Source organism: Ursus americanus, chromosome 36 (assembly GCF_024610735.1).
Source record: "Ursus americanus isolate L20-20 chromosome 36, mUrsAme1.1.p, whole genome shotgun sequence".
Taxonomy (NCBI): Eukaryota; Metazoa; Chordata; class Mammalia; order Carnivora; family Ursidae; genus Ursus; species Ursus americanus.
The window spans coordinates 1615053-1641630 of NC_142162.1; the positions used below are offsets into that span (position 1 = coordinate 1615053).

General features: G+C 38.9%; 1 protein-coding gene and 1 long non-coding RNA gene across 3 annotated transcripts in view; one reads left to right on the forward strand and one right to left on the reverse strand.

Annotated features, from left to right (window-relative positions):
* Positions 1-26403, reverse strand: SLC30A4 (solute carrier family 30 member 4). Of its 2 annotated transcripts, none has more exons than XM_087859212.1 (8): positions 26333-26403; positions 25291-25804; positions 18357-18503; positions 5612-5765; positions 3754-3952; positions 2977-3082; positions 2050-2184; positions 1-1252 (listed from the first exon to the last, which is right to left on the reverse strand). In XM_087859212.1, exons 2-8 carry the CDS (start codon positions 25679-25681, stop codon positions 1098-1100), a joined length of 1287 nt encoding a protein of 428 aa, XP_087715338.1. In that variant the 5' UTR covers positions 25682-25804; positions 26333-26403; the 3' UTR covers positions 1-1097. The 2 variants fall into 2 exon arrangements, with proteins under 2 accessions (XP_087715338.1, XP_045668208.1); XM_045812252.2 differs by lacking the exon at positions 26333-26403 and adding an exon at positions 25935-26115.
* The window catches only part of LOC123801939 (uncharacterized), a 5766-nt gene continuing 5493 nt past the window's right edge, over positions 26306-26578 (forward strand). Inside the window, exon 1 of the long non-coding RNA XR_006782376.2 lies at positions 26306-26416. This is a non-coding gene — a long non-coding RNA (uncharacterized LOC123801939). The remainder of the gene's footprint in view (positions 26417-26578) is intronic.

Below are 26578 nucleotides of genomic sequence, written 5' to 3' on the forward strand. Positions count from 1 at the left end.
CCTGGAGAATCCCTAACCCAAACCATCAAACAGAAAATCTCTCTGAAGGAGTGTGGTTAATCCACATATGAAAGATGGACATTACAAATTGACCCTTAGTCCTCCAGAGTTTTACCCCGAAAGGGCACAAACAGACTAACTGGTAAGGATTCTGGAAGCAAGGTACCAAGCGAACTTCTAGTTCTTTAAAGGATGGAGGGATCACTGTTTACATTTTGCAGTCTCCTCCTATTCTTAAGTAAATTCCATGAACAATAAAAGTGATTTCAGGAAGACTTAAATCTGACATTCCACACTCCATCCTTACTCCTATATTTTGTTTTATATTATCATATTGTAACGAGTTTAAGATGAACTTCTGCCATTCAGAATAGTATTGAAACTATTTCCTAAATATTCCTAATGACAGTGACCACAATATGTAAAGATTTCGTTCTGATTAAGATTACAAATAACCCAAAATGTTAACTTTGAGATGCAAAACCCCATAACATCTGGAAAAAACTGTTTATAAAGTATAACTATAATAATATTAAGTTATTTGTGAAATAAAACATTTCTGAAACATAGGAATACATGCTTATTCCACTCTCTAGATAATTTCTAATACTCTCTGAAATCTGTTGAGAAATAATTTCTGTAAAAAGAGAGCTGGGTGTCAAATTCCAGAAGCTGGATGTCAAGATTACATAATAAAAAAAAAATCAGTTTTCCAGCACTGGCTTGATAAAAAATGGTCTTTAAAAAGGATTTTTAAATGCAAATACTGAATTCTTGATGCTTCCTTTAAGACACGTACTCTGTCATAATTAATGAAGTGTGGTCTTGGATTGTCTTCTTTGAGGTATCTGTAGAGTCACAATTTATTCTGTAAATGGTGTTTTGGAAACATCTTCATCTGAAAATCATGGTGAAGTCTCATTTTGCCATGAACAGAAACTCGCACTGTCTGGCTGGAGTGACTGTTCTGAGAGGACGGTGCTTGACGTGGACACAGCTGGCAGGGATTCCGTTTTCTCGTTCAGGTGTGCGCATTTATTGCTCTCAGGTCTGTGACTGCAGGATAAATAAGGCCGGAGTCCCCGAAACGGATAAAGTTAAGGACTGGAACGCTGACAATGTGCACAAGTTCTGTCCACTTCTTGCCTGTAACTCTGAAGCTGAACAGTACATTTATACATGCCAAATGTGTTCAATAACACATGCTTTGCTTTAGACTGTACTTCCTCCCATTTAGATGAACTTCCAGGAACTGCAATGTCAAGAAAATACCATTACTATTCATTGTACATAATTACACTGACACAGGGGAGTAACAAACTTAATATACAGTGAGCCTATTTTTATTCATTTGATTTCTCCCCTCTTGAAGCTACTATTAGAGAAGTACGCTAGTTTCCAAAGCCAGGGTGGCTTCTCATTATTCTAATCCCTCCAGTCCACTCGCAGGTACAGAAAGAATGCCAGGCATGGATTACAAGTCTTTTTGCCTTTTGTACTTTTTTTTTTTTAATAAACCGATATGCATATTATTTCAATAAATAAAAAAAAAGCATCAATCTGTGAAATGACTTAGGAAATAAAAACAGATCTAGATTTTCTTATGTAGAAAAAGCATGGTAAATATACTTCATGCCTTAATCTGAAGGCAAGATCAATTTGTAAGGTCTCATCTTAGGGGCTCCTGGGTGGCTCAGTCTGTTAAGTGTCTGCCTTCGGCTCAGGTCATGATCCCAGGGGTCCTGGAATTGAGCCTCACGTCAGGCTCCTGTTCATCGGAGAGTCTCCCTTTCTCTCTGCCCCTCCCCGTTTGTGCTCTCTCTCTCTCAAATAAAATCTTTAAAAAAAAAAAAAAGGGTCTCATCTTAGAGATCGAAAATTCTTGCTCTGCTGTTGTTACTGGTCTGCAACTCACCTTTTGAAAAGCCTGACCCCACCCTTAAAGCAAATCTTTCCAGCAGAAAAGTCTTCCTACTTAATTATAAGCACAGATGTTTAATTCCAAAGATAAAAGTCCATCAACCCCAGCATTTACCGTCAGCAACATACTTAGCTGTATGTGGACTATGGCAGTAGGTTTTCCTGAAGTGAGAGACCAGATATTTAAATCTTCCACGGAATATACATCTTCTATTTTCATCAAGGCTTCTTTGATATAGTCTACATTCAAATGGCTTGGTACACCTATTAGTTCAGAATATATCATTTATAAGTAAAGTTAATTTTGGGGAAGAAAGTTATACATTACTGATAGAACTTTTTTCCCCCAAAGAAACCAAATGGCTTTACCAAATTCAGTTTAAATGGACACTTTAAAATATCTTAATACTTTAAGATAAACCATGCACACATAAAGCAAGATATGCATGAGATTAATAATTTTTAAAACATTCATTTTCACTAAAAAGAAATCTCAAACCTGAATACTTCATTTAACAAATAAGCTAGGATACACAAAAAGAGAAAAGAAAAGAAAGGGAACATCCAATGATGATGAACTTGCTGTTGAGAACTTATATACTTAGACATAATATCAGTAAGTCGGGATGTTGAAAATATAACAAAGTAGCAAGTTAAATGGGAATTAAGGAATTAGTAAACCACTGAACATAATGATATCAAGAATTAAAAGAGTTGTATTTTTGTCCCAGCTCCACAGTTTTTAGCAGCATTACCTTACGTAAGCAAGTTATGTTACCCCTCTGAAGCTCAATTTCCTCGTCGGTAAATGGAGATAATGTCCACCTTACCTACTTCTCTTAGCTACTGTAAGCATCAAATGGGTAACAGAGGGGAGAGTACATCAATTCTTATATTCTATATACACATAAAGTGATGTCACCATAGCCTAAATCAGTAAAGAGAAAGGAAAAGACGTGACTCTTCCTCTAGAGTGCCCCCCCACACCCAACCTGATGGAGGGAGGTAATAAACCCACAATGGGGATATTATCTTCTAGTATTATAGAGATCTTACCTTCTAGTATTATAACTATTGTGTCCCATATGATACGAAATGTTGTAAAAGCCACAAGTAATGAAAATACATATGTGCAGATGGGATCAGCAATCTTGTATTCTGGCTGAAAGGTGACAGATCAAAATTGTGTGATTAAATACCAACGTAAAACAGCAAGCCATACTGTCCCCTGTTCTCTAGCTTCTATACCAGGACTGAAGACACCTTTCATTTTAGATACTGCAAGTGAGAAACATCTTCACTCTTTCCTAGGTTGTTGCATTTCTTTTTTGGCCTTTCCTTGTAAGACCTATTTCCAGAAGTTTAATCATTTGTTCTGTTGTCTTCCTCTGTGCCTTCTCTAAATCTTCCACTCAGAACCATAGAATAGCAGAGCTGGAAGGAGTTTTAGCAGCCAAATATCTGGTGTAAGCCTCTCATATAAAAGAGGAGGGACTTGAAGCATTAATGGCAGAGCCAAGACTAGAACCCAAATCTCTGGATTTCTAGTCCAGCATACACTCCGGTACCCAGCAGTTCACCGACATGGCTTCAAATTGAGTTCTCCAGTGAAGGCAGTCCAGAAGCCAGCTACAGATAAGTTACTCTGTGAAGTGATACTATCATGTTTAGTTCTGGCAAAAGAGCTACACTGACGGCTCAGTTAAGCCCACCTAAATGCAAAATGAGTAAGGCTGGCTTTGGTATCCAGCATACTGATAAAAGACAATTACCTTTAGTTTTAATACTGAAATTAAATACAGTTCAAAACAGAAAAATTAGCAATCCTATTACCTTGAATCTTATGATGTATGCAGCTATTAGTACACCAACACTCTGTACCAAATCCCCCAAGGCGTGTACAAACGCAGCTCTCACTGCCAGGCTGTCCTGCCCATGGTTGTGTCTACACCCAGAACCTGTGGTAGGAGAATTTGAAGGCAGGGAGTGGGAATGGGAGTGGTGACCAGACTGGTTCAACAGAAACCCCATTCTGTCAAAAACAAAAGAAAACATTATTATTCTTCCTAGAATTATTGATAAAAATATTTGTTACAAATCAGACACTAATGAGGCAACATAGAACTCATTCATTTAATATATATATATATATATATATATACACACACACACACACATATATATAATGTATATAATATGCACCTATTATGTATCAGGTACTGTTCTAGGTATTGGGGTCAAAACAGTGAATACGACATACATATCCTTATCCCCGTGGAGCTTCTGTTCTAGTAGAGAAGGCAGAGAAGTAAACAAATACATAATATCCTGCCAGGCAATGCAAGTGTTTTGAAGAAAAGTAAAGCACAGCGAGGGGATGGAGAGTGCTGGCGGAGTGCACTCTGTCAGAGACGGCCTGAGATTCCTTCCGACTTGGATCAAGTCAGGAAGCATGTGGCAGTGAAAGGGTGTTCTAGGCAGAAGGAACACCGGGGCAAAGGCCCTTAGATGAAAATGTGCTCTATGTGTTTCAAAACAGCAGGACGGCCATTGTGGCTAGACTAAAGAGCAAGAAGGGACACCTGGATGGCTCTGTCTGTTAAGCATCTGCCTTCGGCTCAGGTCATGATCCTGGGGTCCTGGAATCGAGTCCCACATAGGGCTCTTTGCTCTGCCTTTGCCTGCTGTTCTCCCTGCTTGTGCTCTCTCTCTCTGACAAGTAAATAAATAAAATCTTTAAAAATAAAGTGAGCAAGAATGCTAAGGTATGAGTTAGAGAGGCACACAGGATCATATTTAAAAGGCTATGGTAAGGACTTTGATTTTATTTTAAGTAGGAATGGAAGCCAGTAGGGCAGGGATTGGCAAACCATGGTCTGTAAACCATATGTGGCCCACTGCCTGTTTTTGTAAATAAAGTTTTATTGGGACACAGCTGTGCTCATTTGTTTACATACTAAATGTGGCTGCTTTTGTTCTCTAACAGCAGAGTTGAGCAGTTGTGACAAAAACTGCATGGCTCTCAAAGCCTATAGTTATTATCTGGCCCTTTACAGAAAAGTTTTCTGACTGCTGGTCCAAATAAGTATATAACCTAAAAATTTCATAGCTTTTAGGGAAAAAGTCTGTAGTTTAAAAAAAATCTTAATATAAAAGTTAAAAAAAAAAAACTTTGTCCCACTTAAATTCCAAATTATTTGTCAAACTTCAGTACAATTGAGCAAACTAATAAGGAACTTATAATTTCATCAGTGTTTTATTGACATTTATAAGAAAAATTACTACACCATATAATTTTAAAATACATAAAAATACCACTGCACATTACTGAATGCATGTATAACAGTCTCTACGTTCACAGAACTTAAAAATACTAATGTGAAAACAATATAGAGTGTATGATACCATAATGGTACACACATGTCGTCATGAAATTGTCCAAACCCACAGAATATACACCAAGAGAATGAGCCCGAATGTAAACTAGGGATGCTGTGTGGTGCTGTGTTAATGCTGGTTCATCAACTGTAACAAACGTACCACTCTGATGGCGGATGTTCATAACAGGAAGCTATGCATGTGTGAAGGCAGCGGGTATGCGGGAAATCTCGGCACCTTCTACTCAATTTTGCTGTGAACTTAAAACTATTCTAAAAAAATAAAGCTATTTTTTTAAAAAAATAGAGCTTACATTACATTAACAGCAACTCCAACTGCTGCAGTGATGAGCATTATATCTCCATTTATTTCATATTTCATATGGATAGTTCTTTGGACAGCTTCATATAGGAGGAATCCCATAAGTATATACACCAACAGCACACTAATCATAGCTGATAACACCTCTGAGGGAAAAATATAAACAACAAATATAACTGTAGCATGGTTATTACACTTCATACAAATAAAATATTGTACAATCTTTTATTTATATCTTTCCTCTGAGAGAGAAAAACAGTGTATCATTTCTGCCATGTTATTTTCCTTATTTAAAAAGTGTTTGGTAGTTTGCTCTGGATTCTCCACTAATTCATTCTCACCACTCCCCACCGTCCCCTCATCTCTTTAGGATCAAGCTGTGTATATTTAACAGACCATATACAAGGTAAAAAAAAATTATTTGTGACATACATGATCACAGACTTATTTCCAGAAGAAGAGTACACTTACAAATCAGTAACAAAGTGAAGAACCCATAACAAAAATGGATAAAGGACACAAATACTAATACACAGAAAATTAACAGAAACAACAAATTTATCAAAATCAATCATAATACAAGATATTCAAATAAGAATGATTGTTTTTTGTCTCTTACTAAATTGGTAAATATTAAAAAGTTTGAGAATAGTCACAGTTAGCAAGGATATACTGCTGGAAGTATTAAGTGGAACTATCTTTTTGGAGAGCAGTTAGTAAAATGAATCAAAAATTTAAATGCATGTATTCCTTGATTCTAGGAATCTAGTCAATAGAACACATGCTATATATGCAAAGATACACATACAAGGTTTTTCACTGTAACTTCACTAGTATCAAAAAAATATCTAAAGACATCTTAAATGTCCGCCAGAAAGGCACTCAATAGATAAAGTATGATATATCCATATAGTGGAATATCATAAAGCCATTTATGTTTAAAAAAAAAAAGAAAAAATCAGGCAAATTGACAATCACAAGAAAGACAAAGTATTACATCTGGGAAGTGGCACGAGGAGCTTGGGAAACTTAGCTTTCATTTTATTCTTTTTGGTAATGTTTGAAATGTTTTAAGTTTTACCACAAACACATATTACCTTTAGACTAAAGAAAACCAATAAGGCATGCAAGTATTCATGAATGCACTTTGACCCAGAAATTGTTATTCTTGGAATGATATACACAATCATGCTGAGTTGCACATGTGCAAAATGAGGTATGTTATGAAGCTATTCATAAAGCACTGTATATAATAGCAAACAACTGAAAACAATAAAAAAAGTGATAAGCAGGGGCCCTATAACATGGAATACTACGCAGCTGTTAAAAAAGAGAGAATATATAAATAATATCTGTACATGCAATCTCTGAAAGGATATATAAAATACTGTTAAAAATGGTTATGAAGAAAATGGGTGGCTGGGAGACAGGGACGACTGCACTGTGTAGGCTTTTATATCATATAAGCTTTTACCATGTGAGTATACAGTAGAGATAATCTTATATCTTTTCAAGATAACACAATAGGGCAATGGGAAGTACTTACATTTTAAAATAATTAACTAATGTTATAACATAAAACAACTATTGACCCTCAAAATAATAAAAGCAAGAAAATACTTTTAAAGAAAATTTTTCCTTTAGAGAAACCAGACATTAATCTTGTTAAAGGTAAAACAATCTGGGAAACTATTATCTGAGTCAAGTCATTGTTCAAAGGTTCCAGGCAGTTCAAATATACTGAACTTTGATACATTTTTATTCTGATGCATAAATTACAGCACAGAAAAGTTATCTAGCAGTCATAAGCTATTTCCTGAACACATCTCACTAACGTAGCTAAAACTCCAATAAAATCCTGTGCATTAGCAAAACAAATGTTGGAATAAGACAAAATACAGTTCCTATTCAAAACCATGGTATGCCTATTTCTGACACACTGATCACACTTCAAAAGATAACATGGCGGCTGAAGAAGACCGAGAAAGACACTCTGAAATACACAGAGCTGTGGAGAGAGGACCACATCAAGTGCAGACTCTCGGCAGCTTGAGGATAGGAGCAGTTCCATTCCACGTCACATTTACTGTGGCATTTGGCAGAGTGGCTGTCGTGTAGGAAGTATTTATGGATGAATTTGCTGAATGAGGTTAGTTAGGTTGAGCAAGGGGAGATGATAAAAGGCTATACAATTAAGAAGGGTAAGCTAAGTGTGAATAATAGGTTATTTACTAAATCCCAAAAAACAGTAAGTAAATTGGTTAGAAGAGAAGAATTAAGCCAAATACGAAACAGAAAATGCATGGAATTTCTCGTCTTAAGTTATAACTGCTGATCGTAAAGTACACACATATTTTAAAAAAATAACTAAAATATTTTTAAACTGTAAATTTCATGTACTAGTGGTAGCTTCAATTTACTCACAAAGTAAGAGAACTTTCTCTTTAAAATTGATATTTAATAAATACCAATTCTGGGGTGCCTGGTTGGCTCAGACAAGAGCATGCAACTCTTGAATCTGGGGGTTGTGAGTTCGAGCCCTACGTTGGGGGTAGAATTTACTTAAAAAATACCAGTACTTCTCAAACTCTTCCCCCCGCCCGCCCCCGCACAGAAAAGAGAACTTTAATCATGTGTCAAGGTTGAAGCTACCAATTAGGCCACATGGTTTTTAAGATGACTTAATCAAATTGTTAATATAAAATTATAAAGTAATACTCTTTACTTATAAAAATTCACAGCTATACAAGTTAATGACATAAAGTTGTGATTGCTTATGAAAATCTAAAACCAATAATTAAAAATTCTTTCAAAACCCCCTATAATTAGGTTGACAATATTTACAGTTTTCCTGGGATAGTCAGATGTCTGTTGTCCTGGCATAATTCTTAAAAGTGCCCCACTTCACTCTCAGAAGTGTCCTGGTTTGGATGGTAAATGGTAAGTTACACTAGTAGGTATGCCAGATAAAATATTGGATGTCTAGTTAAATTTGCATTTCAGATACATAATTTTTTTTAGGGGTGCCTGGGTGGCTCAGTCGTTGAGCATCTGCCTTCGGCTCAGGGCGTGATCCCAGCGTTCTGGGATCGAGCCCCGCATCGGGCTCCTCTGCTGGGAGCCTGCTTCTTCCTCTCCCACTCCCCCTGCTTGTGTTCCCTCACTCTCTCGCTGTCTCTCTGTCAAATAAATAAATAAAATCTTTAAAAAAATATTTTTTTTAGTATAAGTATGTCCCATGCAATATTTCAGACACACTGGGAGTCCTGTGAGAGTGTGTATGTGCACTCACAGGCCATATACTGAATCTGGCAACTCCATATGCCAGTGATAATTTTCCTAAACACTTAAAATCACCTTTTTCTGAACTTTCACATAAAGCAAAACCAATGAAATAAAATTTACTTTATTTCAAAATAAAGTAAAGTGAAAGTCAAACTAAAGCATGAACAGAGATCCTTGGCAGGGAGGATTCTCACACTTAGAAGGCCCATTAGGCTCCTGCAGCCTGCAGATGAACACTGAGTTTTCCACACCAGTTTTCACCCATGTGAGTAGCATAAAAGTGATCCCAATGTCTGCCCACAATTAAGAGTAATGGAATTCAGCTGATTCCTAGAAATTGCCACAGCGACATATTAGGATGCTGATACCAATGATATTCCTTTTCCAGCAATTAATAAGGAATGTGACTGACTCATGTCTCATTCCCTTGGTGAACAAAGGGAAAGACATTCAACTGTTATTTTTTCTTCTAATCACCTGTCAAAATGTCTTCTAGACTAAATGCAAAAAGAGAAAAAATTTTGAGTAGATTTTTAGGGCTGAGATTTGTAACTGAGAAATATAAGGCACAGATAATACTATATAGCTAAAAATCCTAGTAGTAGTAATACGGTCATTTATTTTGATAAAAGCTCTTTCACTGTGAATAAATTAAACTGGTGAAATATCATAAATAGGATGGTTACCATTTACAATTTTTTTCAGTTTTTTTTTTTTTTTTTTTTTAAGAGCGGGAGGAAGAGGGGGGAGAGAGAGAATCTTAAGCAGAATCCACACCCAGTGCAGAGCCCAATACTGGCTTGATCTCACAACCCTGAGATCGTGACCTGAGCCGAAATGAAGAGTCGGATGCTTAACCAACTGAGCCACCGAGGTGGCCCTTTCATAGTATTTTCTAACATGATGGAATGTAGATAAACACAGGCAAGATGTTTTCCTCTCAACATTTAAGAGAGAGGGAAACTTTCCATCAACAACCAAATTATGACTTGCTCCAGTCTTCTCATTCTTGCTCTGGGTTGGTCTCCCATCACATAATATACAATAAAGTTTTTCAACACAAAGGACTACATGACATATGGATTTTTCATCTTTGAAAGGAGACCCAGAACTTTTAGTTGAAACCCTAGATTTCCATGAAAGTTACTACCCCAGGAACTATAGGTAAACTTGACTAACTGGAAATTTATCATAAATGAAAAACTCTTGAAAGAGATTTTTATGGAAATTCTAGAAAATCTGTTATTATAGTAGTTCCAACATATTTTGCTACTTTACACACAAATAATTAAATCACTCCATCTGGCTGAACTGTAGCACTGGAGGAGGGAGTAGGATGAGTGAATACGTGTTTTTTATTATAACATCACTTAGGTCTTTTCATTCAGCTGAAATATAAACACATGTTTATAGTCAATGATCTATTAAGACCAAATATACCCTGAACTTCACATACAAAGAATAAACAGTTTTGGTTTGAATGGATAATTAGTGGCAAAAAAAAAAAAAAAAGGAGAAAACACAGATGATTGTCAAGTTTTGACAGTACTATAAAATGTGAAAAATGTTTATTGGGTTTTTTTAAAAAAGATTTTATTTATTTGACAGAGGGAGACACAGCGAGAGAGGGAACACCAGCAGGGGGAGTGAGAAAGGGAGAAGCAGGCTTCCCACCCAGCAGGGAGCCCAATGCGGCTCCATGCGGGGCTGGATCCCAGGACTCTGGGATCATGACCTGAGCCAAAGGCAGCCGCTTAAGGACTGAGCCACCCAGGCGCTCCTGTTAATTGCATTTTTTTTTAAAGATTTTATTTATTTATTTGACAGAGATAGAGACAGCCAGAGAGAGAGGGAACACAAGCAGGGGGAGTGGGAGAGGAAGAAGCAGGCTCATAGCAGAGGAGCCTGATGTGGGGCTCGATCCCATAACGCCAGGATCACTCCCTGAGCCGAAGGCAGATGCTTAACCGCTGTGCCACCCAGGCGCCCCTGTTAATTGCATATTTTAACACATCTATAAATTTCCAAAACTAGAGGTTTTCAAGATTCATATGAAAAACACCAAGTCCTTCTCTATCCTTCTGTTACTCTCCATTATAGTACCTTATTCTTTTGCTTCCTAGCATTTAATATAATTTATAATTATGTTGTATTTGTGTATATATTTACTGCCTATCTCCCCAACCTGTACTACTACTCATTCAATCAACAGGTAACTATTGAGCACCTATTCAGTGAATGAGTAACAATTTGTTTCAATTATGTAAACCACACTCAACCCAAGTGATTTTTTTTTCATGAGTGCTGCCTAAAGGTAGTGGCTTATCATAACTTAACTTTGCTAATGCTATGATGCCAATAATGAGTATACTTCCTTTAAATTCCATAATGCTTGTCCTTCTATTGCCTCAAAAAACAATAGCAAACATATAAGGGCAGGTTTCAGAGGTTTAAAAAAATGAACAGGGAGGGAGAGAGGAGACATATTCTCTCCTGTACTCCCTTTTATGTTATTTCTCTTTCTACCGTCTTCCAGTAAAAGATAGGAAGGAAAATCAGTAGGGTGTACTGGATTTGCCTAGGATTTCCAAATTCATATTTGTATTTCAACTCGGCCACAGACATCCCTACTGCACTCAGGCTAAAGACATCGCACAGCATTTTTCAGTGGCCTACTGTTGCCACCGGAATACCAAGCTAAAGTGCAAAGCAGTCTTTGGATCCTTTCAGTTCCTATTCTAAATAATCTTCTATTTCCTGTCTTCTCATCACTCCCACTACCCCATACCCAAGGTACCCAGCACTCTCAAACGGACTCTTGGGGCGCCTGGGTGGCACAGCGGTTAAGCGTCTGCCTTCGGCTCAGGGCATGATCCCGGCGTTATGGGATCAAGCCCCACATCAGACTCCTCCGCTGGGAGCCTGCTGCTTCCTCTCCCACTCCCCCTGCTTGTGTTCTCTCTCTCGCTGGCTTTCTCTCTCTCTGTCGAATAAATAAAAATAAAATCTTAAAAAAAAACAAAAAAAACACAAAAAACGGACTCTTAGCTGTCCAACATGGACCACCCACTTATGTCTTCCTTCTGCCTCGGCAAAAACCCCGATTTCTAGGAAGCACCTACTCTTTTCCAGATGTTCAGGTGATATGAATTCTCACTAAGATGTGAATCATTAATCTGCATAACCCTTGTCAGGGTGGGAGGACGTTATTAAAATGAATCACTAACCAGGGAGAAGAGATTTTGTTTTTTTGGCTGCATGTATGGGGAAAGAGACTTTTTAGCTGAATACTTTCTACTCCTTTAGCATTAGGGGATGAAATAGCGAACAACACGGAATTAATATTATAACCACACACCCACCATAGTAGAACCATCATCCAGCCACGTCTGCCCAGGTCTTTGCCTAGTGGAACTACACCCTGTTACAAAAGACTCCTGCACTGTCACTTTGCCATTAACCTAGGCTGATGATTTGCATCACCAAAATGTAAATCCTGCTTTTTTATTTCAAATACAGACAACTCTTACTAAATCCTTTTACATGATCTCTCTCTTTATCTAATCCTTACAGCTTCTTCAGCCCAAGAACTGGAAGAAAAGCCATATAAATAAAAGTCAATTAAGCTCATAATCCACAGAGAAGGATGAAAGTAGAAAGCAAGGGGATAGCACTGTTCTTGTTAGAATAGCAGTTCCCCTTTGTCTGGGCCATAGTGCCTTTCCTCTTAAGGAACTGTGGGATTTCTGCTACAGTGTTTCATTAAGTTCTAAGTTTTATTAACTTCCAGGATAAGAGGACATACCCACAGTCAAATAAATCCAGGCATTTAAAAAATAGCTCATATATGGTTCCTAGCCTGCTCTCCCTTTTCCCACAAAAGAATTGCCACTGTAGCTCACTGTAAAGTAATAAAGAAAAGAAAAACCTGAATGACTTACACAATCTGTGAATTCACATGTAGGAAAGGAATGAACCCCCAGAATGGAAGAGATTCCTGGGACAGCTATTTGGTCCTCCCCTCAAATCTAAAATCACCTTTCTCTCACCTTCACTAAATGATTTTTGCTAAAATAAACTTAGTTACATTGCCAAAAATGTTACCAAAGGGGCACCTGGCTGGCTCAGTTGTTTAAGCGTCTGGCTCCATATTTTGGCGGGTGGAGAGATGGAGCCTCATGAGGGGATCCGCACTCAGTGGGGAATCTGCTTGAGATTTGCTCTCCTTCTGCCCCTCCCCCCTTGTCTCACTGGAACAAACAGATAAATCTTAAAAAAAAAAAAAATTACCAAAGACCTGAGTTAAAAAGCGCAGGTCTAAAAACAGCTGCTTAATCATCAGGGTGAATCACCTTATTTTTCTCCTACTACCTAGCTGAGACAGTTATGCTCAGAGAATTCTGATTTGCAGGAAGGGAAGACAGGTAATTTTGGGGTGTGCAGCGTTTGAGAGCTATGAAAAGTGTGGGCAGGATGATATACTGGCAGGCAGCAGAGGGAAGGAAAAGAAGATTGGAACTAACTTTTATTAGGAATTCACTCTGGGCAAGGTCTACCAGGTCAGGTACTTAGACCTCAACCACCTTATGTATTCTTTATAACTCTGCAATCCAAGTATTATTGTTCATATTTTACAAAAAAACCCCTTGTACTTAGATTAAATCATCTCTAAAAGGTCAGATAGCTAGTAAAATTGCAGATCTAAGATCTGAAGCAAAGACAACTTATTCACAAAACTCTAGAACTGGAAAGTACCAAAACAAATAGGACTGCTCCTGACTGACATCAGGGGGAAACTCTCTTCTGACTAATTTCTTACGTAGTCGAAGGGACCAAGAAGTCAGGCTGTTCCACCCCATTATGTTATGAATCAAATAACTTTTTATATGTAGTTTGTGAATATGATCACAGTTTCAGAATTACAGATAAATGTTTCAAGTCCCAAATATGTTAGTCCCCAAATTTCAAAAATATCCCTATTCCTAGTTTGGAAACTGGTTTAATTTCCATTGGGCTGATGAGCGTGTGCTGGAATTAGAGGTGATTGTGGCACAACCTTGTGCATACACTAAAAGCCACTGACCAGTGCACTTTAAAATTGTTTAAATAGTGAATTTTATGTTAGGTGAATTTTATCTAAATTTTTAAAAAGTTATCTAAAAAGGGAAGCGAGTTACTAAGATAAAGGCAGATGAGTATTTCCCAACACAAGTGATTGGAGGTTCATGAGCTATATTAAATGATCTGTTTCACAGTTTTCATGTCCTTATTTACTCAGCCTGAATACGCAACAGTTCAGTTAATAATCTCATATACTGCACTTATTACTGCAGACACACAGAATTTCCATCCCTACTTCATTCATGGTCTAGAAGACGATACAATTTCATAAAAATAGCTACAAAAATGTGATAAATGCTATTAGGCATATATAAACTGTTAGAAGCAAACAAAAAGGAAATAAATTTAAGGAATGGTACTGCTAATATCTGACTATCATCCACAGACACACTGGGCACACAGCGTGCTGTCTCTTGCATAAGACAGGGTGGCAGGGAATGGGATATGAACATGTATGAGAAACACATAAGGGAAGATGGTAATATTCGCTTATACTTTCAGAAGGAAATGCTGGAAGGATAGGCCAGAAACAAAATCGTTACTAATAAGGAATGGGGTTAGAGGACGGGTTGGAGGGGACAGAATGAAAACAAGGCTTCTCTGAGTAAATTCTTTCTTTTAAAAACTCATTTTTTATTTTTGCAACAAGTTTTACATATTTACAAAACAGATCAACAAAGAAAAAAAATCAACTCCTGTCCTACCCGCCAGCCCCCAACCCACCACAACATCGAAACAAAATTCAACAATAGCAAAACACCAGAAGTTTCTTAGGGGGATTCTTTCTGCAGTGTTTTTTAGGACCTGAATCCCCAGGTCTTGGTATTAGAGGTCACAAGAGACACACTACTTAAATGTGTCGAGTGTAAACATACCTTCCCTCACAGAACTGGAAGAGAATACTCATGGAGCAGTATTACTTTGTGGAACACAAGACAGCCACTGCTGTGTACAGCTTTATTTAATCCTACATATCCTTGCTGTCTCTCTAATCCTCCCCAAAGGGCAGAATAAGTGAAATAAGTTCTAGATATAGCCTCATAAAACTTTGGAATACAAAGAAGAAAATGAAGATCCCATAACGCCCTTCCAGTGTAAAGGTTTGAGTCCCTCCCTGGCTTTGGGAAATACTCATCTGCCTTTACCTTAGTAACTCGCTTCCCTTTTTAGATAACTTTTTAAAAATTTAGATAAAATTCACCTAACATAAAATTCACCATTTAAACAATTTTAAAGTGCACTGGTCAGTGGCTTTTAGTGTATGCACAAGGTTGTGCCACAATCACCTCTAATTCCAGCACACGCTCATCAGCCCAATGGAAGCCCCTCTCCCATTACGCAGTCACTCCCTTTTATTTCTTAACCTTTTTCTGAGGTTCTTAATAGTACAACTTTGGACCTCCTAAACTGTTCTTTTATGAAAGTTTTAAACTTTTTCCTCTTGTTTTTATCTTTTTGTTCTATATCCGGAGACTTTGATTACCTTCTAGTCTGTGTATTGAAATTTTTTTAAATTTCAGTAATAACATTTCAAAGACCTTTTTCTTATATGCTTCTTTTTCAAAATATTTTACTGTCTTATTCTGAGTATATTAATAAGATAATTTAAAGCATTTGCTTCTGCTTCTGAAGTCACCTCTCTTTCCTCTCAGACTAATTTTTCTATTTTTCCCATTTGTTGAAAGGTCATTGGTTGTCCATTCACATTTAGGGCAGAAGGACGGGGAAAGTGCCCTTTACAAAAAGGAAATGCTGGAAGAATAAGCCATAAATTAATTAAAATGGTTACTGATAAAGGGTGGAAGGCAGGGCAGACTAGAACAAATGTATTATTTTGGGGTCAGTAGGAGGGGAACCATGCGTTACAGCTGCAGAACCCTGAATTCTAGTGTGAAAAAGACTTATTTTGGAGCATCAGCTTCCACACTACAAGCCTCAGCTGTCCCCAGACATTTTGTTCAAGGTCTTTCAAGAACTATCTGGTATTTTGCATGGGGGAAAATGCAGGCTACCTGAGTGGGGGTAGGAAGGAAGGTAGGGACAGTGTGGACAAGTGGGAGCAGTTTCCCATTTATAGCCACTCAATTAATTGTCCTTGTTTTCAGCCCCAATTCTCATTACTGCTCATCTCAGTCCCTGAGTCTTCTCTGGACAAGTGTTGGGCTGACGCAGCTCCTGGTTCAGTGTGCTCTGGCTGCAGCTTCCTGGCTTGCTTCTTCCTTCAACCCCTTCCTGTTTATCTTCCAACTTTCAGAAAGGTGTTTATTGGTGACCCAATCACTTGCTTCTCTCTGCTGTTTTTATTTGAATGAACTCTCAGGAGAAATGAGTCAAATGCTGGTATCTAGTCCATAATTGTGAACTTTGTACTTAAAAGGAGAGAGGAATATGTGACGTTCTACAGAAACTCGCAGAGATAAATAGGAAGAGTCAGTTCAATTTTCTCTCACCTTTTCACAGTGCTTGTTGTCTATGAAAAAACGAAGTGACTATATAACGTATTTCTTTGATATCTAATAGAATTTTCATGATTATGGGTTCTTATTACATGTAGGACTTTCTGTGTTCTGTTATTGCATGTTGCGGGGGGGGAGAATTCCACTATTTTCATTAGCATTCCAAGGGGTCTATAACCTAAAAGGTTAAGAGCCGCAGGATAAAATGAAATGCACTCTTTCAAACAGTGGTGGAAAGTAAACCCCCCCCCCATTACATGATGCTATGTTTGAGTGTTAGATCTTAAATTGAAGGTGTTTAAATCGCAAAAAAATTAAAGTTTGAAAATAATCTTGAAGTTGTTTAAAAAGCCCAAGGCGATTGGGTAACAAATGACTGTATACTGTGTCGGTAAGCCGTGGGGGCACTGTGCAGTGGGTACCGAATCACAGACACACGTCAGGGCATTAGCTATCTGGTACAGCAAGCAGTGGAGAGTGCTAAGGGGAGGTAGAGTGCCGGAGAATTTCCTGGTCTGATGATCTGGATAGCTACTTGGGATATGGCCTTTCAGGTACAATAGAGTTTTACATAGAAGGCCCAGTGACTAAATTTTAGAAGACCTAGATGCTGAGTTAAGATGAGGCTAAAAAGTAACCAAGAAGAGGAGGAACTGACTATTAGCCAAGAAGGTCAGTGTCTCCACAAAATTAAACTGCAAGTTGTTAATTCTGGTTCTTTAAGACAGGTTTTACTGAAGCTACCTAAATGTCGATTTCTGGATTCTAAGCAAATGACATTCTGGACATATAGCATTTCACATACTAGGTTCGAGGAATTGTTTTATACATATTTTTAAAATAAGTAAAAAAAACCCCTAAAAACACAATAACATAGAAAGAGATGTATGGATAACAATGTATGATTTTAACCTCTCTTAAATATTAATATTTGTTCAAAATAAAAATATGTGTACACTGTTAAGAAAAAAATTTAATGACACTTGTCAACACATGGTAAAGAAGACTTTATTCAAGGAGGGAAGCTACCAAGAAAGGTACAGGACCACTACAATAGAACTCTGCAGTGGTGGGGAGAGACTGGGTTCAGCTCTGAATACTGTATGGGCAAGTGGGAATTTACAGCCCAGGAGCAGTGTGGCAGTCAGTGGATGGAAAATCACTAAGAGGAAACATCAGGGGTGATGGGGATTCTGGCTAAATTGACCTAAGAGAATTTTTGTTAGAGACAGGCCAGTGCAATGAGATGTCACCTGGGGGATAACCCATCAGATACTGAGAGTGGGGGTTCTGTTAAACTGGCTTAGCAGGGTTCTCACTAAAACAGGATTTTATAAGGAAGTACACACATGGATTTGGGAGAAGGTTCAGGACACAGACTAAACTTTGGTCAAGCAAAGAATCTTTATCAGCATTTACAGAATTATGATGATACAATGGCAGCAATGAAGGTCAGCCACACAGTATATGTGAAACATATTATAGTATTGCTTAAGATCTGGGCTAAGTTGCTTTGGCTGGAATATCTGAAGTGTGAGAAAGAAGCTAATACATATTAGCATAAACCCATGTGGTTTTGCCTGGTTGAATAAACTGAAGGTAAACTTTTGTCTGATAACGTCTTCAGGAAATAGGGAACAACATTTAAAGATTAATGACTACCATATAATTTTATATGTGTAAACTGTTTAGCTGACTAGGCTGAACGTACCCTGGAACAGATGTATCTAAATAAATCTTGTTCATCTATTTTCATTTGCTAATTATTCAAATAGGTTATCACCAGAAAGATTTTAGTTAATCAGAGGTTAGTTATAGTTCATTGTGGTTTTACTATGAAATTTTATGAACCAAAAGAAACTCCTAATTACCTACCTAAGCGATGGAATCCAAAGGTGAATCTTTTGGTTGGTGATTTTGAAGACAGCCACAAAGCAAGCAGGGTCAGTATGATAGCACTTAGGTCAGTTAACATGTGAAGAGCGTCGGTCATGATCGCTAGGCTGTTTGCAATGTATCCACCTTGGAGTAAGGGTGAGAAGGAAGACGGAATAAGTTAATTAAAAAAATAAACATAAGCAAACCAAAAATATGTAACAGCCTACAAAACATCAGCTTTTAACTAAATCTTTATCCTATTACAATGAAATCAAGCTATCCTGGAATTTTATGCAAAACATTAAATATGTGTGTATGTTTGTGGTGAAAATGTCCATTTCTATGAACAGATTCTGAGGAGTCAATGACCTTAAAAAAATTAAGAACCACTAAACTGGGCTCTCACACACAGTAACTTTGTGTTTTAGCACTGCAGCTTTCACTCAACCGACTAATCCTATCAGTGAAATTAATAACCACAATATCTAAATATTACAAGAAAGCGGAAGGTAGATACTCACTTGTTTGTGAGGGTTTGGCCACAAAATTAAACTGAAGAAATTTTTTAAATGTCCATGAGTTCAAAATGAAGGATAAAGATTAACTGATTCCCTTGGGTATAGATAGCAATGTCTCAGAGGGATTAAAGGTGGTATTTAGAATAAAACTTTTAACGTTAATTTTCCAGGCATTATATAATATATATATTATATATAAAATTCATTTCACATACATGAACATGTGTGTGTATATATACATATGTTGTCCTGTTATGGTTAACCAATTGTCCTAGCACCATTCCTTGAATAAGCTTTTTATAATACACAACATTCAAACCTTTATGTGTATCGGAATCACCTGGAATATTTGTTATAAACTACAGATTGCTTGCCTTACTCCCAGAATTTCTAATTCCAGAGGGCTGTATGAGGCCTGAGAATTTCCATTTTTAACATGTTCCCAAGGTGATGTTGACCCTTCTAGTCTGGGTACCTTTGAGAATCACTGTTCCATTGAACTTCATGATCAGGGTATTATGACACCTGAGTGTGCTGAGCCATTGTTCCCCTCTTTCTGGGATGAGTGTGCAGAGCCAAGAGCAGCAGGAGACCGAGCTGGTGATCTTGTAATCACATCCATCCACTCCAGTGCGCTCTATACAAATATCACTTTTTAAAAATACATTCCCTTGACATTAAAGAGCTGGAAATCACTGAGAAAAATACAAGCTGGTGGCTAATATGGGATTTTGGACTCTCTGAGACTCTCTCAGCAAGTTAATACTTTTGAGTCTCAGTTTCCTTATCTATAAAATAAAGATAATACCTTAAAGCTGTACTGTCCAGTAACTTTCTGAGATGATGGAAATGTTCTATCTGTGCTGTCCAGTAGAGTAGCCACTAGTCACATGTAGCTTTTAAGCATTTGAAATATGGATAATGCAACTGAAGGATTCATTTTAATTTTAGTTAACCTAAATTTGAAGACCCATGTATTGATAATCATCAGCAAAAAATAGCAGACTAAGGACCTTTGAAAATCATCTCCTCTACGAAAGTAATGAGGACATGGGCAAAAATGGTCCAAATCAGCTTCTTTAGAACCCTGGAAATTAAACCAAGGGTGATATAGGTAGTATTCATTCAAGGAAAACAACTGAATCTTTGTAAGAGCGAACATTCTGTAGCCTTGAGCCCATTTCCTTCTCTCCCGCTCCTTAGTAGCCCTGAAAACCAACAAGCAGCAACCCTAGTGAAAACCAGCCTGGCAGTCACTGCAAGGGATGAAATGGGGCTACAGCTGCTTACAAGCCCCATTCCCAAAGGACTATCATTATTTGATCTGCCTGGTAATTCCCTGGAAAACCATATTAGCAAGGCTGTTTTGACTTGACTTGACTTGGGGATCTGCCTTAGGCAAACCCTAAAGAATGTCTGTTAAAAAACAGAGGGAATTGTTTAACACTGCAGCTGCCTGAAGCAATAGGTAACAATGTGTTCCCTGTATTCTGAAATTTCACAATGATATAAGTTGGTATGGGTTTATTTTCACCCATTTTGCTGGGTTTTTGTTGACGCTTTTCATCTGGAAAGGTATACCCTTCAGTCCTGGGGAAATTTCTTAAACTGTATTGTTAACCATTTTTGTTCCGTTTTCTCTATTCTTCAAACTCCTATTATTTGGAGTTTGGATTGATACACTCATTTTCTTATGTTTTTCTCCTATTATCTATCTTTTTGCTCCACTCTGAGAGATTACCTTAGTTCATCTTTTAACTTTTTTATGGAGTTCAAAATTTTTTTGTTTTTATTGTTCAAAGGCTCTTCACCTTGAATTTCTTTTTTAAAGCAGCCTATTCTTACAGATACATATCTCTTATTTCTGTGGCTACTAACTATATAATTATTATATCTGTTTAACTAGTTTCCTTATTTTAGTCTTCCTCTTTACCCACACTTCTAGGGGTACCTGGTGCACCAATCCTGGGCGTACTTCAGATTCTGAAGTGCAGTTCTCAGTATGGCCCCTAGTTTTAGCAACCCCTGTGAACTTGTTAGAAATGCAAATTCTTAGGCCCTATCCCAGACCTACTTAATTAGAAACTCTCACCCAGTAATCTGTATTTTAGTAAATTCTCTAGGTATTTCTATGAATTACTGTAAAGTGGGTTGATTCTTGGCTTTCCCCAACTGCTTTTTTAGGAGGTGGCTTTCTTGGGTCTACTAAGTCAGTTATTTCTTTTATCTACTTTCTAGTTTCCCAAAGTTATGTTATTATCTCATTTCCAGTTCTCTCCATCTATGTGGACACACACACACACACACACACACACACACGGATATATGGCTATATGCATATATATACATTAAAAAATCCCTTTATTGTAGTTTGAGAGGCTTCAGGAGAAAGTGCATTTAGATACATGAGTTCATTTGCCATCTTTACCTGGAAGTCTGTTTGCATATATTCTTCAAGCTTTTTCGCTCCCAATAAAAATGCAGTTGTTAATTAATAACTATTACTAAATCCAAAGGATAGTTTAGCTCTCATCTCATTAGACCTCTCAACACCTTTAACTTATTTAATTCCACTTAGAATTACTCTATTTCCTTGGATTCTGGAATACCAGTTTGTCTTTTGCCTGACTTCTAAAGTTGGAGTTCCTCAAAACGGACTCTCTAGGCGGTTTTTTCCATTCTGATACCATTACACACTGTATCTCTTAACTTGACCTCTCTTCTGAACTATAGACTCACATCTAACAGCTCACTATGCATCTTTACTGGCTATTTTACGTACATCTGATAATGAAGATGTCTAAAACAACCCTTGAGCCCATGCCTAAATCCTGCTCTGTATTTTCTCCCTGACTCATAAATGACATACTCAGTTGCTTAGGTGAGAAACTTCAGAATCAACCTCCACATCTAAACCATTAGTCAATTTTGTTGTTACTTCTGGGATGTTTCTCAATCAGTACGTTTTTCTCCATCCACACCAGTCCAAGCCATAATTGCTTCTTGTCTGAACCTCTCTGCAATAGTCTACGTGCTTCCCATTCTTGCACCCTCCAATCCATCTCCACATAAGGGCCAGAATAATCTTTCAAGAAAGTAAATCCCATTATATCACTCTCTACTTATAAGCCTTCACTGGGTTTTCATTGTACTTAAAATTAAAAACTATACTCATGGGGCGCCTGGGTGGCACAGCGGTTAAGCGTCTGCCTTCGGCTCAGGGCGTGATCCCAGCGTTATGGGATCGAGCCCCACATCAGGCTCCTCCGCTATGAGCCTGCTTCTTCCTCTCCCACTCCCCCTGCTTGTGTTCCCTCTCTCGCTGGCTGTATCTCTCTCTGTCAAATAAATAAAATCTTTAAAAAAAAACAAAAAAAAAACCCCCAAAAAACTATACTCATAATACGGTCTATCAGAACCGGCCTGATCTGGTCCTCTGGCCTCTTTCCCTTTTGCTTATTATATTCCAGTCAAACTTGCCTTCTTTTTAGGTCCTTTTAAAGAATTGAAGGTTTTTAGGACCTTCGTACATGCTGTTCTCTTCACTTGGAAAACTCCTCCGCTCCCTTTGCTTGAATAACTCCTACTTTTTTTTTTTCTTCTTTTTTTGGTTTAACTGTACCTGGCTCATACATAAATTATGTTGAACTGGTTACTATGTCTTATAGTATCTTGTTCTTTTTCTTCATAACACTTAAGGCCATATGGATTTTAAATTTATCTGTGTATATGTTTAACAGCTGTGCCCTCCACTAGACTAAGTGCTTCAGACGGTAGGTTTTATAACAGTTTTGTCTGCATTGTATATCCAGAATACTTAATATAGTGCCTGGCATAGAGCAAGTACTCAAAAAATACTTGCTAAATGAAAGGAAGAAAAGAATGGACCTGTCTAAACTCTTAGAGCAGGTGGCAAAGCCAAGATTCAAAATCAAGTCTTCTCTTTCAGATCTTTAAATTACTTCATTTTTAAAATTACTCCATACTTTCTACATAAGATGCCTTATTTCTGAGTGCCTTTGATACACTTTAATAAATGCCCTACTATATACAATTTAATTCTATGTAATATTCTGAATATTTGTTAATGCTTAGCCTAAGAATTAGCATTTCGGTATTATTTAACAAAAGATTTGTATCTTTGAAAATAAAGTCAGTATTTTTTTTTGTTTTGTTTTGTTTTTTTTTAAATGATTTTTTATTATAAAGTCAGTATTTTAAATAAAATACTTATTGTAGCTTTCACAAAACAAATTTACCAAATAAGAGATTTCAAAAATGGTATGTCAGGATACTTTTATCTTAGTAATTGTTACTTAGGTAAAATAAACTCTAAATTAATTTTAAGGGGGAAAATGTGATTAATGTGGTTTTAACTTCAAATACTAAATATTAACTTCAAGAATCACTAAGTCTGGAGCACCTGGGTGGCTCTGTCAGTTAAGCATCTGCCTTCAGCTCAGGTCATGATCCCAGGGTCCTGGGATCCAGCCCTGTGAGGGGCTCCCTGCTCAGTAGGGAGTCTGCTTTTCTTCCTCTCCCTCTGCTCCTCTCCCTCATGTATGTATGTATGTATGTATGTATGTATGTGTGTGTGTGTGTGTATATATATATATATATGCGTGCGCGCACGCCCTCTGAAATAAATCTTAAAAAAAAAAAAAAAGAATCACCAAGTCTGATTGACCCAATATTCTAGCTGTGTGAATTTGGGCAAATCATTGAATCTTAAGTCTGTAGAGGCCATGCCTTAGCTGGCCACAACTTCACTCCTGACTTTTACTTTCTTTACAGTTTAAGCATTTATAATTCTCTATCACAATAAAAATTAATTCAACAAAATTTTATTGAATGTCTATTCTGTGCCAGTCATTATTGTAGATGTCGGGAATGTGGCTTATATTTCAGTGGAAGAAGATAGATATTAAACAAGTGAATAGACAAACAAGATAATCTCAAGATGCTGAGGGCTTTTAAAGTTAGGGAGACCACAGGGGAGATAGAATATTTACTTTAGTCAGTCAGAAAAGGTCTCTCAGAGGTATCTTTTGGGGTAAGATGAATGTCAAGAAAACAGCCAAGAGAAGATTTGGGAAAAGGCACTCCAGGTTAGGTGGTGTTTCTCAATTGCAGGCCCTGATCTATTTGTGAACACGAAATCAATTACGTGGGCTGGGGCCATAATTGAAAAAATACCAGAACGCATCACAAGAAATGAGACTTTTGTTTCAGTTATACATATATTTCCACATATATGTATGTGTGTGTACATACATACCTATGTATGCATGCATGCGTACCCGGGTCACAATGTTAAGTGTCGTTTTTACTATAAGGAGGTCAAGAAACTTTGAAAGTCACTGAGGTAGAGGGACCAGCCAGTTTGGAGGTCTTATGGACAAGAAAAAGCTTTGTGAGTCATGGGGAGAAAGAAGGCCAGCATGGCTGAAGTGTGCACTGGGGAGGAGAGGTATAAAATGAGGTAGGAAATGTATATAATTTTCCTACATATAACCTCTGGCCAGCATCTTAATCTGGACTGCCACTTCTGTTCCAGTAATGGTTCATCATTAAGAAACAACACGGCAGAATAATCTCCCTCCTTTAATGTCACTTTTGTAAACTGTCACTAAGAGAATTTAGCAGTTACACTACTGTGACTGTGAAATTAATCTCTAAGAATATATTTTAGAGTGAGAATGTATTACTTGAATAATTAAAAAGTGAAAAAACCAAGTTCATAAACCCTGGGGGAGCACTCTGGTTCCTTTCAGATCCTTACTATGATGAAAAACTTTAAAGGTCAGTTAGTAGTATTTAATTTTCCAAGTCTCTTGGATATAAATACAAAAGGAAATAGTAATGAAGAGACCGCTTAAGTCAAACGTAGAGGAAAAAAATAAGGTGACTGGGACTATAGATGTGGCTCTTCCACTAACCAGCTAAGTGTCCTCACAACTTGTTTCACTCTCCGGGCCCTCAGATTCCTTATGTGTGAAAAAAGAAGAGGAGCAGGTGTTCAGTAAGGTCATTCCATACTGTAAAACTTTATGATTCTACGTTTAGATCATTTACTATTTTAAACGATGCAAAAATTAACCCGGTGTTTTATCAAAAAAATTTTAAGAGGAAGTTACACGATATACGATGAAGCTACTGTCCTTAACTTCACAGTACATGTCACAGTGTTTGGAGAGCCAGAAGAAAAAGTCAAAGTTATCTGACAGTTTATGTCGTACTTAGGTTGACCTGCACTTTGGAACCCTGTGGACTTTTCCTAACAGGAGATCAGTATCTTGGTAAACAACAAACTTCCTGAAAAGAAAGTTTAAACCTCAAATCATGCGTAACTAAAGCTTGACAACAACCCTCGGGACAAGGTAGATGGAAAGTGAGTTGGCAACACAACTCACCTACAAGTTCTCCAATCATGAAAAGCAAGTAAAGAACGGCAGCAATGGTCAATCTGGTTTTCACCTTTCTCTGCTTCAGTAACTCTCGCTGTCTGCTGCAGTTGTCACAGGGGTCCACCTTCAAACTCAGCTGACTGTTGGTCAAAGGTAAGTCCTGGTCCAGTAAGGAATCGTCGTCGGCCTGCAGGGCCGGGTGCGCCCCGTTAATAGGCCTTTCTGGGATTTCAGAACCATCATCGGCCACCACAACTCGAAGTTTGTTAAACCGAGAAAGCCCCTCGTCCCCCACCTCGTCCGAGAAGTCAAAGGCGCTGGTGTCATTTAAAAACAGCGGCGCATCATCCTTCCTCAGCAGAGATTTGAGGCGCTTCCACGCGCCGGATCCGGCCATGGCAGAGGCTGAGCGGCCGCGGCACGGAACGGCTCGGTGCAGGCGGCCGGCCGGCGGCCGCGGCAGCTCCTACTTCACCGGAGCGCCAGTTCCCGATGGCACTGCCGCGCGTCCCTCCCCATCCTGCGAAAAACGAAACACGTTATAAATTAAAAGCGCCCCAACACTGCCCACAAGTTCCAAAGCCCCGGGCGGCGGGGGCGCCAGGCCGGCCCGGAGGCGCCGGGGCTCCGCGAGGAGGCGGCGCGTCTACCTGGGGCGCTGCCGCGGAGCCGCCGCTCATCTCCCCGCCCGCGGCCGGCTCGGCGGGGCCGACTCGCACAGCTCGGGCCGGGGCCGCGCGGGGAGCGGGGCCGTCCTGGCGCCAGCCGCGCCCGCAGCTCCAGGCCGGCTCCCCGGGTCTGACAGGTTCGGGGCCGGGCGCCGGGGGCCGCCGCCTCTCCCCGCCCTGCGCGAGGCCGCGCGCGTGCGCCGGAGCGGCCGCAGGCGAGGAGCGCGAAGGAGGGGTCGGCACGAGCACACGCAGGCCCGCTGCGCAGGGCTGCGGCGCCCGCGAGGGGCGGGGCAGGGGCGCGCGCCGCATCCCCGGCCCGGCGCCCCAGTCCCGGCTGCGCAGCCCCGCGCGCCTGGCTTTGCCTGAGAGGCACTCACAGAGATGCCCCTGTCTCCGGCGCAGCCCTGCCACCTCCCCGGGCGAAGAGGCGGGAGCGGATGGAGCCGGGGCCTGCGGACCAAGTGGGTAGATTCGAACGGTCCCGCCCGCCCGGGGCTGGGCGTTGCTGCCGGAGCTCGCTCCACCCAAGGAGGGCCTCAGGAATCTTGGGTCAGGATCTCGGTTGCGGATCCGCGGCAGAAAACGATTTTAATGCTTTCTTGCAAAGTGAGAAAACAAGCAGC